Source organism: Microcaecilia unicolor, chromosome 11 (assembly GCF_901765095.1).
Source record: "Microcaecilia unicolor chromosome 11, aMicUni1.1, whole genome shotgun sequence".
In the NCBI taxonomy this organism is placed as follows: domain Eukaryota; kingdom Metazoa; phylum Chordata; class Amphibia; order Gymnophiona; family Siphonopidae; genus Microcaecilia; species Microcaecilia unicolor.
In genome coordinates, this window is record NC_044041.1 from 74,005,667 (window position 1) to 74,026,079 (window position 20,413).

At 42.7% G+C, this 20,413-nt stretch overlaps 1 protein-coding gene across 2 annotated transcripts in view; it reads right to left on the bottom strand.

The window, feature by feature from the left end:
• Positions 1–20,413, bottom strand: part of LOC115479561 (colorectal mutant cancer protein-like) — a 41,314-nt gene that overhangs the window by 16,204 nt on the left and 4,697 nt on the right. Inside the window, exons 2-8 of one of the 2 annotated variants that reach the window (XM_030217532.1) lie at positions 17,856–18,013; positions 7,066–7,193; positions 6,378–6,541; positions 5,852–6,028; positions 5,378–5,506; positions 3,850–4,013; positions 96–236 (exon numbers count right to left, since the gene is read on the bottom strand). In XM_030217532.1, the coding sequence (XP_030073392.1) occupies positions 96–236; positions 3,850–4,013; positions 5,378–5,506; positions 5,852–6,028; positions 6,378–6,541; positions 7,066–7,193; positions 17,856–18,013 (1,061 nt within the window). Of the gene's footprint in view, positions 1–95; positions 237–3,849; positions 4,014–5,377; positions 5,507–5,851; positions 6,029–6,377; positions 6,542–7,065; positions 7,197–17,855; positions 18,014–20,413 lie in introns of both variants that reach the window. The other variant, XM_030217531.1, reaches the window with a different exon arrangement.

Genomic DNA, 20,413 nt, shown 5'->3' on the forward strand with positions numbered 1-20,413 from the left:
GCAGGTCTATATCTGCTATCATTTACTACATTATGTCTGACAAAACTGGCACCACTTTCAAAATATGTGACCAGCTTGCGCCCCCTGGGTCTCACCTGCATTGCAGGGCCAGGCGCAACATGGTGCTCTTGGATTCCTGCTTCCCCAGAAGCATGCTCAACTTCTCCGAGTGACTCTTGCACTCTTCCAGGGTCACTGCCAGCAAATCATTCAGGATCCACAGTTTATCAAGGTACCTGCAAAACAGGAAGTGTTAAAAGAAGCAGGAGCTATGTTTGAAGCTATGAGTAGTTATAAGTTATTGCTGGGGTTTTTCTTAGAAAGAAAACTTTGGTAATGCTTCTCTGATATAGCCTGAGTAAACTCAGAGGCTTTAATTGAAGGGCAGATACCCAAGATTAGCTAAGATCTCTACAGAAATTGTTTTAGGAGTTCTCTCACTGATATGCATTAGAGAAAAGGTGTTCTATGTGTATCTTCATGTGAGAAACTTGCACCACAACTTTGATTGTCTAAGATAGCCAGATCCTAAACATTATCTCTATTAAGTCAAGAGATTATATGGAGTGGGCCCTTGGCTATAAGGGGCCTATGATATTATGAGTTAGAATGAGAATCTGTAGTTGAAATCCCTTAAAGAAAGTATCAGGTAAATAGAATAGCAGTTACAGGCCCTACGTAAATTGGGGAAGCCATATAGGCACTCAGAGCAATGTCTGGGGGAGGTCCTGGAACTAAATAAGGGACTGATGTTAGCTTTACTGGACAACCTACAGCAGCAAGAGGAGTCCCACAAGGTAATGGAAACTAGTCTTAGGGAGACGGGACAGAAATGGGTCCTATTCGAGTCAGTATGTAGGAAAGAAATGGCTGCTTCAGTGCATGCCTTAGAGGCCAAACAGGCAAAGTCCCTTAAACAGAAGGAAATCTGTGAGGCACTGCTAGCCACAGTTAGGCTGAGTTGCTCACAGAATGTAAGTTAAGGGAGGAAAGGGAAGCAGAAGTAGCCCATCTTACAGCTACCCTGAAAGAGACCCAAGAACTAAATGAGACTCGATTAGCAGAGCAGTAGTCCACACATGAGCAAGAGATAAGGGACCTTACAGACAAGCTGCAACAGGACCATGAGAGAAGGGTAACACTAGTTAAAGCCGAGTTCCAGAATGCTCACCAAGAATGGCAAAATGAGCAGGAGGTCCTAAAGGAAAGTTTACGGGAACAACAAGCCCTGGCTCCACTCTAGAAGCAAATGGAGAATAAGCTTGTCACCTCTGTAAGGGCAGAATTGGAAGAGGCCAGGCAGAAAGTGAAGCAAAAGGAAATGGAGTTGGCCAAGATGAAGGAAATTTTTAAGGAGATGGGCAAATGACAGCAAACAGTCATAGGAGAGCTGAAAGGGAGTTTGACCCAGGTAAAGGTTTGGTTGGGAGAATTAAAGGGCCAATAGGAAATCTGGCTGAGGGAAGTACAGCAGGGGTATGCTCAAGCTGTGGCAGAGTTAACCATTCCATTGCAGTGGACCCAAGCTTAATAGGAAGAAATTAATCCAAAAAGAGGACCTGCACAAAGTATATACCCAAAAGGTAGAGGGGTTAGTTACAGATATGCAGGAAACCCAAGGAAAGATTGCATACCTGACCCACAGTAAGCTAGAGTTGGAAACTCAGATAGATAGGCTGCAACAAGTTCAAGCTCAGGTGGCAGCTGAGTGGGCTGCAGAGTGCAGGCCAAGGAAGCAAAAGCAGGGGCAGAAAGAAGCAGGGTGGCCCTGGAATAGAAGTGCAGGGTGTTGACCCTTGCTGTAGATGTCCTCTTCCAGGATGGGCAGAGAAGATTAAAAGAGCTCCACAAAGTAAAATCCTGCATTGTAAAGCTCCAGAAAAAGCTTAAGAAAAAGGAGCTCCCAGGAGGAATTAGGTTAAATAAACTCCTGTCCATGGGTATCGGTCATAATAGGGAGAAACAAGACAACCCTGACAAACCCACAGAGAGAAGTGGTGAGATGTTTAAAAGGTTTGAGAGACTCTGAAGAGTCAAGCAGAAAAGGGAAAAGCTGTCCTATGAAGCTGAAGGCTCAGACCTCATAAGAAAGGGGAGGACAGGACTAGAGTGAAAATAAAAGTTCTGTCCAAGGGGTGGTGGCTGTTCTAAACTGAGACCCAGATCCCCATAAAGTGGGCTCAGTTGAAGTCTTTGAACTGTTTACTGAAATAATTCTCTGCTTGCATGATTAAGGAATATTAAGAGAAGTATAATTTGCCTAAGAAGTGGCTAATTTGCATATTTTAGTGAAGCCTGCTAGTACAATGTTGTGTCCCCCAGAAAAGGCTCCCCGAGGACATGCCACAAATATATCGAGACTGCAACCTGTTTTACAGAAAACATCAAAAGGAGACGGTCAGGAACAGGATGGCTGATAACTGAGAATAGTCACCCTGAGTGGAGGAGGACCCCTGTACCTAAGTCTGAAGGTATGAGTTCCTGCTATGAGCTTTTTTTTTTAGGGGGGGGGGGGGGTGATGGAGTTAAGTTTTTGATTTTTGTAATGGTTTTATACATAGTAAATGGTGGTAGGTAAAGATCTGTATGGACTATCTAGTTTGTCCAGCAAAATAAATTCATTTACATGTGATACTTCATATGTATATTCAAGTTAAATTTCCTGAGTGAGCTTAGAGACTTTAATTGAAGGGTAGAAATTCTCAATTAACTGAGATCACTATAAAAATTGCTTTAGAAGCACTTTTATTGATCTGTCCTAGATAGAAAAAGCATTACAAGTGCATCTTCATATGGTGAATTGATAAACTCACACCACAGCTTTGATTGTCTCAGGTGACCAGATCCCAAACATAATCTCTGTTAAAAGCGATTATATGGAGTGGGTCTTTGGCAGTAGCTATAATCTGAGTTATATTTCTCTATGTGCACCACTTTCTACTTGTCCACGTTACATTTTATCTGCAATTGGGATGTCCAGTCTCACAAGTTCACCCTGCAATTTATCTCAATCTGCATATTATTAAATAGCTTTGATGCATCTTTTTTTTATCATTATCAAGTCATTCCCATTTTCAGATCATTTATATCTATGTTTTAAAAATTACCGGTCCCACTATTCATTTTTCAGTATTTAAAAATTACCCACTATCCCTCAGATTCTATATAGTGCGAGTTGAGTTGTGCACGCCAATCTGGTCGTATTCTGGATTTGCGCACACAACTTAATTAGCTTAACAAGCCAATCGGCATTGATAATTGAACTTGACAAGCAATTATTGACACTAATTGGCATTCATTAGAATTCATGCGTACAAACGTCCTAAGCGTATTCTATAAAGTGATGCACATAAATTCTAAGAAGCAGATCTGAAAAGGGGGCATCACCATGGGCAGGTCATAGGTGTTCCTAGAATTTATGCATACTGTTATACATCCGTTCTGTGCGTAATGTAGGCATTGGCATTTACACCAGGTTTTCATGGCTGCAACTAAATATAGTCACAGGAAATAGTTGTTAAGCGTATTCTATACACATAGATTTAGGTGTATTCTATAAACTGTGCCAAAATTTAGGCGCGGTTTATAGAATAGGCATAGGCATATTTTTTTATCGGCGCCAATTGTTTTAGGCATGATATGTAGAATCTAGCCCTATGCCTCTAAAGAAGTGAAAGATTAAGATGGGATGAGCCTTTGCCATGCTTGGAACAAGTTCCTTCTGATTTGCTCTTGGGTCTTGTTTCACCAGACTGTTTTTGCTGTTATCTACAACAGTCATAGTACATTAAACTGAACCTGTAAACTTCATTCCGCTGCTGCCTGCTTCCTATCATCATAGATTCTTACCCCCTCAGTTGCTGTGTCTCTGTCTCCAGGTTTTTGATGCTGCCATGGGAAGCTACGGGTTGGTGTTGCAGAGAGAGGAGCTGGCAGAGGTGCTGGGCCCCAAGAATGGTCTGAAGACAGTGCACCAGATTCTTAGCCAATATAATGGGATTCCTGAAGGCATCCTATGGGATAATACAGGGGAGGTGGAAGCAAAGGACAGGGGAAGTTATCTGTGTAGTATCCCCGTATAGGCAGTGCTATTTAACTGGTAAGAAATTGTTAAATAGTGTTTTTGCGGCCTACTGTGAATATTCAGCAGGAAATAACCGGTTATCTCTCACTGAATATTCATAGCTAGAACCTACCGCTAAACAGTCTATGTCACATGACTTATTCCATTAGGAGCAGATATTCAGCGCCAGACCAGATAAAATTAGCAGTTAAATCGAACAGCATAAATAGCAGTCCTGTCTTTAACTGCTATAACTTAACCGGTCAGCCACTCATTACTGGCTTATCTGATAAATGTTTAGCTGCCAACCCCCCCCCCCCCCCCCCCAGATATTCAATGCTGGTCACCGGCTTTGGATATCTGGGTTTAACGCTGGTGGTGGGCAGTCAAAGTGTTGCCTGCTGAAGATCGGAGGGTATATGTTTATGATAAATGCTCCAGTTCTAATTGTAGTATATTTTATTTATTTAATCCAATTTTAGTACATGTGCAGTCTCTCCTCCACCCCAATAAACAGTAAGTTACTTGACCTGCCTGTGCTCCAATGTACACTCTAAGTGCTCAGGGGGCAAAGGTGGTTCAAGCCCTTGGGCAGATCTAGTGCTCTAGAGAGATTAATATATTTAATCCTTACCCAGGATTCAATGGTCCAGCCAGCTAACAGGATAGCTTTCATTATCCACCCATCCTTATAAAGAAAGATATACCCTCTGTGTGCTGCACAAAAAAGTACACTGCACAGTAACACTCTGTAGCCATGTTTAGTGTCATGTCACACAAGGCTACCTATGGAAATAAATCTGATCAGTCCATGCAAAACATATCACTTAAGACAACTCACCCAGCATGAACCAATCGGATCTAGTGAGCATGTGAGGCACTCTGTCAATGTGGCTGTTCCAGGGAATGCAGTGGGTGTGCAAAGAGCAGCCAAGACAGTTTCAGAGCTTGAAATAATATTTGGAACTATTTCAAGGCATGCATTTGCTAAGAATATGAGTATTGCCACACTGGACAGACCAAAGGTCCATCAAGCCCAGCATCCTGTTTCCAAAAGTGGCCAATCCAGGTTACAAGTACCTGGCAAGATCTCAAAACAGTACAATACAGGTTATGTTGTTTATTCTAGGAATAAGCAGTGGATTTTCCCAAGTCCATTTTAATAATAGTTTATGGACTTTTCTTTTAGGAAGCTACCTAAACTTTTTTAAACCCTGCTAAGCTAACTGCTTATTAGTGCATACAAGGTGTAGCTTTCTCCTAAAATAACAGAGGTCCTTCTTCACATTAGTGTCTGAGTTTCCTCTCACTCACTTGGATTGCCCAAAGTTCCTCTTCACAGGCTGGGCTATTAGCTCCCCCAGTGCTGAGGAACTCTGAGCATCTGGTAGCTGGAAACAAAGGGGCTTCCATCTTCTGTACACAAGTTTGTAGTTCATGCACCTGAAATGGGGAGGAAAACAAGGATGAAACCAGGTCTTGATACTAACCCTAGCACATCTCTACACAAATAATATCAAGGTTCTAATCAGGTTATTTGCTTTTTACCATCCAAGTTGTAAACTCAAAGGCACACACACACACACACAAAACATGCAGCACCAGGGAATGGGCTTGCACTTAAACACACAGGCAATAGTGTAGCTAAATTATTCCAGTTTTTATGAGGAGGCTTATCTAGTCCTGGTTTTACCCACAAGGCACTGGAACACCAAGGCAGTGGGGCTGAAACCAGGACCAACTCAGCCTATCCTAAAACATGATTTATCTAGGTAGGTTGATATCTACCTTCCTTTGAAGCTTGTCTCTCTCTTCTTGGAAGGCTTTCATTGTGACCTTTGACCTGTCCAGTTCCAACTCTTTGTCTCCTATCACCACTCTGAGGGCCATATTCCTATCTCGGAAGCTGGAGATCTCCTCCTCCACGGGCGTGATCCCTAATCCCTGCTCGATCTCCTCCAAGACCTATATAAGCAAGGATCCCCTCTGAAAGTTACTCCATCTTTATGAAACTAGTTTATATAGTGACACAGTAGACACATATTACCATCAAGAGGATGGAACATTCCTCAGTTAGAGCAGAAAAGACATGGGAAGTTATATAATTGATGTCTTTCATGCTTGTGTCTGAAAGCGAGCTATTATATGACATGTTATATTTATTAACAGTATAAACACTCCTCCTTGAGTAGCAGTAGAACAAAGAAACTTGTGCTGGTGACCTGCTTTAGATAGGAACGCCAGCCCTGCAGGTCTGTGTGAGAAAGAGAGGGCTGGGATTGCTGATCCATGCTATTTCCAAGCTTCAGCCTACCTTGATGGTCAGTGCCCACTCTTCTCTAGCCAGGCTCGGGTCCCCATCACCCGTAGCAGTGTTGCTGTTGATTGGACTGGTAGTGAGGTTCCGTCTGGAATACACCATCCTCTCCAGCGATGCAACCACTTTCTGAAGCTCCAAGAAGAGATCAGAGCTTTCATCTTGAAAGATGAAAGTAATAAGACTCAAGAAGTGAACCATAAGAATCATGGTGGTAGCTGTGCGTGAGGGTCTTGGTACTACATTAGCAGGGGGTGCTGCAGGGCAGGAGTGAGGCAGAGCTGTGTCTGGATCTCCCTGCTGGAATATTAGGGGATGCAATCAGTCAAGAATGAGGTACATTGACAAAGCCATAAGTGAGGGGTGATGTAAGGCAATAATGAGGTGCACCAGCAGAGCTGTGTGTGAGGGTTCTCAGTACTGGAATAGAAAGTACTGCAGGGCAGGAGTGAGCCTCATTGGCAGAGCTGTATATGAGAGTCTAAGTACTGGAACAGCAGGGAATATAGCAGGGTAGGAGTGAGGTGCACTGGCAAAGCTATCTGTGTATAAAGATCTTGGTACTGGACTAGCAGGAGTGCTGCTGTAACAGCTGTGTGAAGAGAAGGAATATCTGAGATTGTTGCAGGTTTGAGATGAGAATTAATCCGTTTTGTCAGTCATTATATAAAGATCCTGTGCTTACCTTCCCCTGCATATGGTTCTGGGAAAGGTGAAGTCTCAAAGTCACTGTAAGAAGGGGGCTTCCACACACATCTAGGCAGACTTGCAGTATACTGAGAGCACTGATCAGTATAATCATCATCTTCTCTGCTGCTAAACAAAAGACAAGGGAGTGGAGGCGTCACCTTGTGGTTAGAGTCAGGGCCGGTCTTACCAACTGCGGGGTCCTGTGCAGACCAGTTCTGTGGGCCCCCCTCCCACGCCCACCCATCCCCCACTGCTGTGCCTGCCACCATAATCCATAAGGAGGTTTAGAGCTCTCGGAACCCTACCTCATCCCATACCTTGATATGCATCCACCACATTTCAGTAGAGAGCAGCAGACAGCGGCAGCAATTTTCATATCCTGTCAGCTGCCGAATCCAGAGCCTCCTTGCTGCTGCATTCCACTCTTGCGGAATCAGGAAGTGACATCAAAAGGGGGCGGGACGCAGCAGCGAGGAAGCTCTAGGTTCGGCAGTTGACAGGATTTGAAAATCGCTGCCACTGCCTGATGCTCTCTACTGAAATATAGATGCACATTAAGGTACAGAGCAGGGAGGTGTTCCGAGACAGGAGGACAGACGTGCCAGAGATGCGGGGCCCCTAGGAGTGCGAGGTCCTGTGCGACCGCCCCTGTCGCCCCTGCCTAAGACCAGCCCTGGTTAGAGTTGTGGGCTGAGAACAGGGAAAGATGGGTTCAGATCCCACTGCCTCCCCCTGTGATCTTGGACAAGTCATAGTTAACCTTCCATTCTGAGTTTGACAAGGAAATATCTACTGTACCTGAATATAATTGGCCTTGAATTACTACTGAAAATGTGTGAGTGAAATAAAAGTAACTTCTATTAGCCCTAGTAATTGTTTCTATAGTGCACATAGGAGAAGCCCCCATGTATTTATTTAACAGTATATCGTATCCTATCTCACACTCAGTTATCTATGAACATTAAAAAAAAAAACCCCAAACCCCAAGGCCCTGTTTTTGAGAAAATCCTAATCATGGGGCCCTTGTCCAAAGGTGCATAAGCACCTATGCGCATCCAACGCATGTCAAATTGGCACTACTGCCCGGCTACCACGTGCGCCAGGTGGTAATTCCATTTTGGCATGCGCCCAAAACACATGGTAGAAAATATTTTCTATTTTCTACAGCGGGACCCTTACCCAGTGGCAGTTGGCATGCACTGTACGCTTACCGTCCGGTTAGCTCATGAACCTTACTGCTAAGTCAATGGGTGGCATTAAGATCGCAGGTCGAAAATGGACGAGCGCTGGTTTTTATTTTGCTGCATGTCCATCTTCCAGCACATTAAAAAATCCCCTTTTTTTCCAGGCGCGCTCAGGAAATGGACCAGCGTGCATCCAAAACACGCGCATACACCAGCGCAGGCCACTCTTGGGTGCGCCTTAGTAAAAGGGCCCCCACGTGATTTGCTGTCTTTTTTTTATATAGATCAGTGAGTAATTCTTATTTTCATGAAAAAGATATAAGAAGTTACACTTGATTCTCAACATACAATCAAGGTTCAAATTCAATCTGTATTTAAGAAGGCCTTTTTTAGAAAATTGTGCCTCATTCGTAAATTAAGATCTTTCTTATCAGTCAAATATTTTCATACTGATGGACGGGATCCAAGATGGCCACATATACGTTAACTGCTTAGGACGTACCTTGAGCTTCTCCTCAAACCTAGGCTGTGAGGTTCTCTGCGGGCCCTTTGAAAATGGGGAAGCGGAGAGGTAAAGTGCGGGAAGTTTCCTCAGCCAGCACCGGACCTAATCCTCAACAACAGCCGACGTTGGAGCAATTCGGGTTGACGTCCACCCCCAGGCAGATGGCGGCATTAGACGGCAGTGCTAACGGGGTTTCTTTAAGCCCCGAGCAGCGCGCGGCCCCCCCCGTAGCCAGGAGGAAGTAGAGCGGAGAATGGCCCTGTAGCATGGAGCCCATTGGGCATTGCAGAGGCACAGGGAGGGAGCCAGCCCGCTCTGCTGGAAAAGCTCGGAACGGTTACAATGGGAGATCAATTACCTTTACAAACTTTGCCACCACAAACTGTAAGTACATTGAACCAAATTCTCAGTGCTCCGCCTCCTGTCTTTACTATGGGTGTTATGGAGAAACCGGCGGTGGTGACGATGGAGTCACTCTGGGACTTAAGTTACTCACTTCATTCCTCTCTTTCAAAAATGATTGAAAAAAATGTGCTTGAAATAAAAGTTCTTTCAGAAGCTGTTGTTTCACAGACTCAGACTACCACCCATCAAGCTTCCCAATTAAATCAAATGGGGGCAAAGTTACAATCCTTAGAAACACTGGGTCAGGCCTCAATAAAAGATCGGAACTATATGTTCTGTTGTTTGGAATATTTGGAAAACCAAGTAAGAAAATTAAATTTGAGACTAACCAATTTTCCACGTTCCCCATTAATATCTTCGATTGAAATGGTGAAGAAATAGCTAGTGGAAACTCTGGGAATGCCAAGTGAATCTCTTCCTCCTATTGTGCGAGCACAATATTTACAGTTTAATAAAAAGAGAGATGGAGAAGTTTTGCCAACACAAACAGGAGAGGGTATGAACTTGACAGCGTTCTTAGAATCATCGTTGGAAATAATTACTCAAAAAACCACTGTGGTGGTAACTTTTGCCTTTGAAATGGACAGGAATGCCGTTCTAAAACTTTCCTTTAGACATTTGGACTCCTTATTTTTTGGTTCCAAAATTAGAGTTTATCCTGATCTTTCTAAGGAAACTCAGAAGAGACGCAGGGCATTCCTGGCCTTGCGAGCGAGGACCCTGGCTCTTGGAGCTAATTTTGTTTTGAAATTTCCCTGTATCTGTTGCATATTATATCAATCTAAGCAATTTCAGTTTTTTGAACCAAAACAATTAGAGGAATTTTTGTTAAATAGAGAGGAAGTAGTGGTAATAGTTGATTCACAGACGCACACTGCATAAGATAGGCTTGAGAAGAAGTACTGAGGAGCAGTATACACAGTTTAAGTTTTTTTTTTCTTTTCAATTTTCTTTGATTGTTAAATACATTTTCTCTTTCTTGGATCGTATTACAAAAAATGTTTTTGTGGTTGAAGTAATTTAATATTTTTCCTTTTGAATGTCTAATTAAGACATTAGTTTATTGCAGTGTAAAAACTTTTGCTATATGTATTCCATTATCTCTGTGAGCTGTAACAATGTACAGTGGGGGAAATAAGTATTTGATCCCTTGCTGATTTTGTAAGTTTGCCCACTGACAAAGACATGAGCAGCCCATAATTGAAGGGTAGGTTATTGGTAACAGTGAGAGATAGCACATCACAAATTAAATCCGGAAAATCACATTGTGGAAAGTATATGAATTTATTTGCATTCTGCAGAGGGAAATAAGTATTTAATCCCTCTGGCAAACAAGACCTAATACTTGGTGGCAAAACCCTTGTTGGCAAGCACAGCGGTCAGACGTCTTCTGTAGTTGATGATGAGGTTTGCACACATGTCAGGAGGAATTTTGGTCCACTCCTCTTTGCAGATCATCTCTAAATCATTAAGAGTTCTGGGCTGTCGCTTGGCAACTCGCAGCTTCAGCTCCCTCCATAAGTTTTCAATGGGATTAAGGTCTGGTGACTGGCTAGGCCACTCCATGACCCTAATGTGCTTCTTCCTGAGCCACTCCTTTGTTGCCTTGGCTGTATGTTTTGGGTCATTGTCGTGCTGGAAGACCCAGCCACGACCCATTTTTAAGGCCCTGGCGGAGGGAAGGAGGTTGTCACTCAGAATTGTACGGTACATGGCCCCATCCATTCTCCCATTGATGCGGTGAAGTAGTCCTGTGCCCTTAGCAGAGAAACACCCCCAAAACATAACATTTCCACCTCCATGCTTGACAGTGGGGACGGTGTTCTTTGGGTCATAGGCAGCATTTCTCTTCCTCCAAACACGGCGAGTTGAGTTCATGCCAAAGAGCTCAATTTTTGTCTCATCTGACCACAGCACCTTCTCCCAATCACTCTCGGCATCATCCAGGTGTTCACTGGCAAACTTCAGACGGGCCGTCACATGTGCCTTCCGGAGCAGGGGGACCTTGCGGGCACTGCAGGATTGCAATCCGTTATGTCGTAATGTGTTACCAATGGTTTTCGTGGTGACAGTGGTCCCAGCTGCCTTGAGATCATTGACAAGTTCCCCCCTTGTAGTTGTAGGCTGATTTCTAACCTTCCTCATGATCAAGGATACCCCACGAGGTGAGATTTTGCGTGGAGCCCCAGATCTTTGTCGATTGACAGTCATTTTGTACTTCTTCCATTTTCTTACTATGGCACCAACAGTTGTCTCCTTCTCGCCCAGCATCTTACTGATGGTTTTGTAGCCCATTCCAGCCTTGTGCAGGTGTATGATCTTGTCCCTGACATCCTTAGACAGCTCCTTGCTCTTGGCCATTTTGTAGAGGTTAGAGTCTGACTGATTCACTGAGTCTGTGGACAGGTGTCTTTCATACAGGTGACCATTGCCGACAGCTGTCTGTCATGCAGGTAACGAGTTGATTTGGAGCATCTACCTGGTCTGTAGGGGCCAGATCTCTTACTGGTTGGTGGGGGATCAAATACTTATTTCCCTCTGCAGAATGCAAATAAATTCATATACTTTCCACAATGTGATTTTCCGGATTTAATTTGTGATGTGCTATCTCTCACTGTTACCAATAACCTACCCTTCAATTATGGGCTGCTCATGTCTTTGTCAGTGGGCAAACTTACAAAATCAGCAAGGGATCAAATACTTATTTCCCCCACTGTAAATGCAATAAATAAAAATTAAAAAAAAAATTTCATACTGTCATCCAGGTATTGATCATTTTTATTTATTGACATTTATATCCCACATTATCCCAAAACATGTTTGGATTTAATGTGGCTTACATCTTGAATCCAACAGAAGTAAAAGAAATAAGGTTTACAATTAAATGCAGTAAATAATACAGGGCAAAACAGTTTGTAAATTCAACACAATGGATAACTTGCAGTAAAATTGAAAATTAAATGAATGAAGAACATACCAAGGTCCTGTAGATCTATCATCCGGCTTTTGTTATTTTCTTTCTGGTATAAGGAATTTCCTGAAGAGGAAAGTTTTGTTTGTTTGTTCTTAAATATTTTTTCAGAAACTGGTATAGTTGTTTGTACATCTGATTCGTTTTGGAAGGGAATTCCACCATTTTGTACCCTGATAAGAGAAACCAGCCACTAGAACTGATTTACAAGCTATATTATTGCTGCTAGGGAAATGGAGAATTAAGTAATCCCTAGCCCCTTGACCTGCATTATGTAGGAGGAGTTCAATCAAAGGTTGCATATAATTAGGGGCCATGCCATACAAAATTTGTAAAATGTAAGGACATAATTTAAAAGCAACCCTGGCTCTGACTGGGAGCCAGTGTAATTTTAGCAACAATGGAGATGCCTTTTCGTGATGTGACACCCTTTATACAAGATGTGTAGGTATAAGGGATTATTGGAATCAATGTTTTCTTATAAAGCTGTAGAAGTCTGGAATGGTCTTCCTCTTTCAGTTGTCAACCATTTTACGAGATATTTCACAAGTTTCTTAAAATTGAATTAAATACACCTAGATTATTGCATTGGCCTTTTGGTCTCTCAGTCTTCTTTATATGCCCTTCAGCTTGTTCACAATGCAGTGGCTTGAATTATAAGTGGAGGTAGCCATTTTGAGCTATATCATCAATTCTTTTTTCTCTCCACTGGTTGCCAGACAAATGGAGAATACAGTTCAAGATGAACATATTGATGAAAGAAGCTCCTCTGACCATTTGTTCTACCTTTAAAATTTATCAACTTCCTAGATCTTTACACTCTGAAAGCGATTTTGTATATGATTTTTAAAATACTAACAGGGAATACATCTAAGGTTTTAGCCACTAGGGTTTCATATTTATCAGGCAGTATGGTAATTGAGGTACCAGCCAGCAAGTTTTTGTTAGAAGTTCTATCATATCATTTGATTAAATTAGAGGAGTCTCAAAACTCAATATCTTATGTTGCTGGGCCTCAGTGGTGGAATGAGCTACCTTTGAGCTTGAGAGCAATACAGGGTTTGGATGAGTTTAAGATAGAACTGAAAACATTTCTATTTTGCAGACATATGAGAGGGTCAGTGAGGGGAGATGACTGGTTAAGAGACAGAGTTGGAGATTCCTATTTGAAATGTATGTGCTGATTTATTGAGTTTTATTTAGAGATGTTTTTGTATTTATATGGATGATAAGTGTGTATAATTTGTAATTGTTTATGTAATATTTGTAATTCACCTAGAACATTGTGATAGTGCAGAATATAAGTCTTTTAAATAAATAAATAAATAAACTGTTTTTGTATGTTCCTAAAGGAAAATATTGCCATCTGGCAGAAATTCAAGACCAAATATTCTTTATTGCTGGACCTGTATTTTGGAATTTATTACCCTCAGTTTTACGAGACCATCCCCCATTTACTGACATTTAGAAAGCAGTTGGAAGCTTATTTGTTTCTCCAGACATATGCAGGGCAATGATGTGAATTCCTGATAAGAGTCAATGGCTGAAGGAAGGATAAATTCTTGTATTGTGGGCACAAGAGAACATCTTTGGGTGAAGAACACAACAGCATTTGATATACGATAGTTATAACAGTCAATGTCTTTGTATTTATTTTTATTTTATCTTATATTATTTATAATTTGATGTTTATTGTTTTTATTGCTTAATTTTATTTTAATTTTCATTATTTTAATGTCTTATTAATGAGATTATTATGCTCATTTTCAAAGCAGATGGATGTCTTAATATGCCATAAAGAGTCCATCTGGTAAAAACATCCAAATCCTGATTTTGGAAAGTCAGAATTTGGTCGTTTCACGCTGTAGTTGATCCAGAAAGCAAGGGGGGCGTGTTGAGGGCATGTTTTCAGTGGGACTAGGGAGGGCCCAAAAATAGGACGTACAATTGGATTTTTAAATGAAGAAGGATGCTTTTATCTAGACCTGTTTCAGTCACATCCAAGTTACAAAAAGTTGCTCTAATTGAGCAGCTGACCAATGGAGGGATTAAGACATGACCCTTCCTTAATCCCCCAGTGGTTGCTGCTCCTCTCCCTCTCCCCTGACAGTGAAACTGGAAAGTAAAACCTGACTATATGTCAGCAGCAAGTATAATGGTCATTCTGAACAAAGCAGCTCAGAGGAATAACCAAGTGGTTAGTGCAGTGGACTGTGAAGGAAAGGACTCAGGTTAAAGTCGCACTTTTCAACTCCACTTTTTTTTTGGTTATAATTCTGAGTCATCCAGAAACAGAAAAATATTTACTGGGGACGATATTCAGACCACGGGAGGGAGCCCGGCTAAATCCTGTGCTCGTCGGTCAGCCCAGATATTCAATGTTGAGCCATTTCCGGTGACCGGCATTGAATATCCGGTTTATTTTTACCCGTTTTAAAGTTAACCAGATAAGTTGATATTCGAAGATAGCCGGTTATACCAGCTATTTAAGCGGCCCGATGTGGCTGCTTACAATGGCTGGATATGACTTGAATATTTGGGGATAGCTGGCTATATCACGCAATATAGTCGGTTATCTCCTACACGCTAACTGGGGATATTCAGTGGGGGATAGCCGGCTATCCCCAGCTGAATATAGCTGGCAGTGGCGTAGCCAGACTGCCAATTTTGGATGGGCCTGAACCCAAAGTGGGTGGGCACAAAATTTTCTCTCTACCCCCTCCCCCAGCAAAATTTAGTCACGCTAATCAGATGCATTTGTCACACAGGGTAAAGTGCTGCTTTTCAGTGCATCAGATTTCAGAAAATTTATTTAATAGCCTAACACCCTTTTCAGTGAGCTTTCAGAGGCCAAAACCTCCTGCCTCAGGTCAGTATAATGCTGTTACGGTATCCTCATTGTGTCGCTCCCAGTCTCTAGATTCTGCTTTTCTTCGTTTTCGCTTAACTCTTCTGCCACGGTTTCCTGGCCATTTCTCATTTTTCTCTCCTTTTTCTTTGCTTTCTTCAATATTTTTCTGCCTCTCTCTCTCTCTCTCTCTCTCTCTGTCCTGATTTAATTCATTCTTACTATCCATTCTTTAATTTCCTTCATCTACTTATGGCTTTTCATCTTTTTCTCACCCTTGTTCTCCCCATGCCCCTTCCTCTTATTCTCCAGTCTTTCACTACTCTCCTTTTCCATCCAGCAGCTCTCTTCTTTCTCTCCCCATCCTTCCAGTCTCCCCTCTCTCGCCCCATCCTTCCAGTAGTCTCCCCTCTTTCTTTCTGCATCCTTCCGTCCATTGTCACCTCTTTCTCTCTACCCTTCCATCCAGCGTCTTCCCTCTTTCTCTCCCCATCCTTCCATCCATCTACCCTCTCTCCTGATCCTTCCATCTAATGTCTCTCTCTCCCTCTTTCTAACCAGTGTCTCTGTATCATTCTACCCTTTTCTGTTCAGTGTCCCTTCTCTCTCCACATCCTTCCAGTCTCTCCCCTTTCTCTCTGCATCCTTCCAGTCTCTCCCCTTTCTCTCCCCATCCTTCCATCCAGAGTCTCTCTCCCCATCCATCCGTTTTCCCTCTTTCTCTCCCCATCCTTCCATCTGTTTTCCCTCTTTCTCTGCCATCCTTCCATCTGTTTTCTATCTTTTCTCCCCATCCTTCCATCTATTTTCCCTCTTTCTCCCCATCCTTCCATGTTTTCCCTCTTTCTCTGCCATCCTTCCATGTTTTCCTTCATTCTCTGCCATCCTTCCATCTGTTTTCCCTCTTTTCTCCCCATCCTTCCATGTTTTCCCTCTTTCTCCCCATCCTTCCATGTTTTCCCTCTTTCTCCCCATCCTTCCATGTTTTCCCTCATTCTCTGCCATCCTTCCATGTTTTCCCTCATTCTCTGCCATCCTTCCATCTGTTTTCCCTTTTTTTCTCCCCATCCTTCCATCTGTTTTCCCTCTTTTTCTCCCCATCCTTCCATGTTTTCCCTCTTTTCTTCGACGAGGCCCGCCCTGCATGCCAGCGCCAGCCCCAGCTCCCATTGCCGGCCACTGCTGCTTTTCCTGTTGAGCAGCAGGGCCGGCGCTACAAAAAGAAGAAGCGCTAACGGTGCTAAGGACGAAAAATGTAAAAAAAAAAAAAAAAAGCGCGGCACCAGCAGGCACTGTCTAGGCAGCCTTGAGGCATTGGCTGCTGGCTCGCAGGCTCCTCCCGCAGTGACGTAGGAGACGGGAGGAGCCTGCGAGCCAGCAGCCAATGCCTCAAGGCTGCCTAGACAGTGCCTGCCGGTGCCGCGCTTTTTTTTTTAAACATTTTTCGTCCTTAGCGCCGTTAGCGCTTCTTCTTTTTGTAGCGCCGGCCCTGCTGCTCAACAGGAAAAGCAGCAGTGGCCGGCAATGGGTGCTGGGGCTGGCGCTGGGCGGGCCTGGGCTGAAATTGGGTGGGCCTGGGCCCAGCCAGGCCCACCTGTAGCTACGCCCCTGATAGCTGTTTAAGTCCCATTTAACCGGCCAGGTGCCCTTCCTGGCCAGTTAAATGGTTTTGAATATCAGGGGGACTGTGCGCAAATGTACAAGACACCTGAAAGCCTGAAGGCTATTGAAGTGTTGTACATTCAGATACAGTAGGTATTTCTCAGGTCCTGGAGGGATGACATGTACAAAAAAAAAGAGTTATAGTGGGATTTGCACTAATCACTAGGCTACTCTTCTATTCTGCAGAGAAGTATATGTGGCCATATTTTTTAAAATGATGCCAGACGGACATTTATTTCCCTGATTGTTCGTCGTTCAAAAGTTGGACCTTTCACTTTGGAAAATGGCTATTCATTTTGGACGTTTTCAGTGCAAAAATGTCCACCTCACAGCCATAATAGAGCAGAAAATCTAGACGTCTTTCCTGTTTGATTATGGCTGTGAAATGGCCAGGTTTTTTTTAGATCTTAGACTCTTCTTTTTAAATGCCCCTCTACATATGTTTAATTGTAACCAGCCTAGATCATCAGAAGAGTGGGATATACATTTTTCAAATAAAAAATAAAATAAATAGGTCAAACAAAATAATAAAAAAAAATAAAATATATAATACAAAGAAAAAATACATTCATTCCTTAGCGTAACTACCTACTTTTATCACCCCAGGAACACCTCTGCCTCTCTTAATAACAATGCTTTCAGCATTTTTCGATAACGCAAATAGGGCCCCTTTTACCAAGCTGCGGCAAAAGGGGGCCTGCGCTGGCGTCAGTGCATGTTTTTCATGCAGGCCAAGGCCCCCTTTTTACCACAGCGGGCAAAAGGGAAGTCTCTCTTTCCTGCAGGAAATAGCCGTGCGGCAAGTAAAGCACTTGCCACACGGCCATTTCGAGGGGGGAGCCCTTACCGCCATCCATTGAGATGGCGGTAGGGGCTCCCTGCACTCCAGCACTACAAAAATAGTAGCACCGGATATGACGGCACGTTAGGGGTGGGAAGTACCGCCGGGCTGCTGCAGTAGCCCAGCGGTACTTCCTGTTTAGCGAGTGGTAAGTCTGCGTTGGGCTTACAGTTGCTTAGTAAAAGGGGCCCATAACTTTTCTTCATTGTCAATTTGAGAAGTAACCAATCATACCTAGAAGGAGAGGAAGGCAAGTCAGAGAATCTGTACTGCTCTTCTCTGTTGAAAGACCTACTACACTTCAATCAGTTTGGCATGTACCAGTCACTGCCTATAAGAATGCCATTTGTGCATTTGCTGAATGCTCACCTGCCCATGTGTTGTTGCAGGCACTCAATCTTACTGTTGAGATCTGCAATGGTGACCAGCAATTTTGTGATGTACTCTTCATATCTCAGTATCACCAGCCCATCTGCTGCCTCAAGGTCACTCTCCCCAGTGCCACTGATTAGGGCATCAGGTTCTACCTGAAACAGCAGAAAAATAGTCAATGCCACAGCTTCAGATGCTGGGTAATGTTACCTTTTTTTTTTTCATTTAATTCCTGATGCCTATTCCAGGAAAATCTATAAGGCTTTCACCTTCCGAAGGTATTAGCACAATGCTTCTCTTATGATCATCTCATAGCTGAAGCTGAGATCAGGAAGTGAGGGACTAAGGATAAAGAAGGATGAAAGAAATAGGCCAGATGGCAGCCCTGTAACTTACTAGGAGGGATAGTCAAAAAGGGGAAAACAATTATATGGTGCAGCTCATCCATGTTGGTATGAATGATACTGCTAGGTAACCCTCCACATATACCAAAAGTGACTTCATGGTTCTGGAAGAGAGGGTGAAGCAGATAGGTACACAAGTGGTGTTCTCATCAAATATTCCTTTTTCAAGAGTAAAGGCCAAGGCAGAGAAGCTCACATCCTGAAGATGAATGCATGGCTGTGCAGATGGTGTAACTAAGAGCGTTTTGGCTTCCTGGGCCATGTGATGATGTCCATTTATCAAAGACGGGAAGAAGTATCTTCCGCAGCAGACTGGCTAATGTACTGAAGAGGGCTTTAAATTAGAATCATAGGGACTGGATGATCAAAGCCCCCAGGAAAGTAAAAGCCTTCAGGTAAGTGAAACATTAAATACATCTATACAAATGGGAAAAAATGGCAACATCTGGAAAGCAGTCTATACTAATGCCAATAGTATGGGAAATAAGCTTCTGGATCTAGAGGCTGATTTGGATGTAGTGACAGTCACAGAGATGTGGTTCACGGAGAACCATAACTGGCTTATAATCTGTTCAGGAAAAACAGGGTAGGAAGAAAGGGAGGAGTTGCAGCATTATACATTAAAGGTAATATTGAAGTGACAGAATTGCAGGATGTACAGGGTAAGGAAGAGGCACCGTGGGTTAATCTGGAAACAGGGAATGGGAAATGTATTTACATTAGTATGATATACAGGCCTCCTTCACAGACAAAAGTGGACAGAGTTTTAATTGAAGACACTCAAAATACAGCTGTGAAAGAGGAAGCACTACTATATGTAAATTTAATATGACAGATGTTGATTGGGACAGCTCTTTTGTGGGGTTGTCTAGGGAGATCCTGGATTCTCTACAGGGAGAATTGTTCCAGGAATTGATATTGGAACCAATGTGGGATCCTGGACTTACTCCTAATTCTATAAACTCACACACACAATTTGACACTTAGGACTAGATTCAGTAAATGGTGCTCAGGATTCAGTGCAAAAAAAAGAATTGGCACTGAACAGTATTCTATAAAGAGCGCTCCGGGATGGGACACCCTTTATAGATTAACGCATTGCACGGGGATAACATAAGAGTAGCCATACTGGGTCACATCAATGGTCCATCGAGCCCAGTAGCCTGTTTTCCAAACAGTGGCCAAGCCAGGTCACAAGTACCTGGCAGAAACCCAAATCATGGCAACACTCCATATTAAAAATCCCAGGGCAAGAAGTTGCGTCCCATATCTGTCTCAATAGCAGACTATGGACTTTTCCTCCAGGAATTTGTCCAAACCATTTTAAACCCAGATACACTAACCACCGTTACCACATCCTCCGGCAAAGAGTTCCAGAGCTTAACCATTCGTTGAGTGAAAAATATTTCTTCCTATTTGATTTAAAATAAAATAAAATAAAAAGCTTCCTTCCGCAGATCATTGAAGACCCATCTTTTCGAAAAGATTTATGGAAAGAACCAAAACACATAAAGTCCACACCTACTGTTCACGAATGCATCACACATTCACCTCTGAACTCTCATTCCTGTAACATCACATCATTCATACCTTCAATCACAGAAAGATATATATCATATGTCTTTATGCCTTTTTATCGCCCTCTAAGCTCCCATTGTTTCCTTCCAATGTTTCAATGTTTATGCTCCAGTGTCACATTCCTTAACGACACTTCAATTGTTTCGCATAATTCTGCAAAATGTAATCCATAACCAATCTGTAACAAATTGTATTTCCAACATTTAACTCATATTGTAAGCCACACTGAACCCGCAAAAAGGTGGGAAAATGTGGGATACAAATGCAATAAATAAATAAATAAAAGCATTTTCATGTAACTTTCTCGAGTGTCCCCTAGTCTTTGTACTTTTGGAACGAGTTAAAAAAATCAATTTACTTCTATTCAATCTACACCACTCAGGATTTTGTAGACCTCAGTCATATCTCCCCTCAGCCATCTCTTTTCCAAGCTGAAGAGCCCTAACCGCTTTAGCCTTTCCTCATACAAGAGGAGTTCCATCCCCTTTATCATTTTGGTCACTCTTCTTTGAACCTTTTCTAATTTGACTATATCTTTTTTGAGAAATGGCTCAACTTTGGGGGCAAGGATTT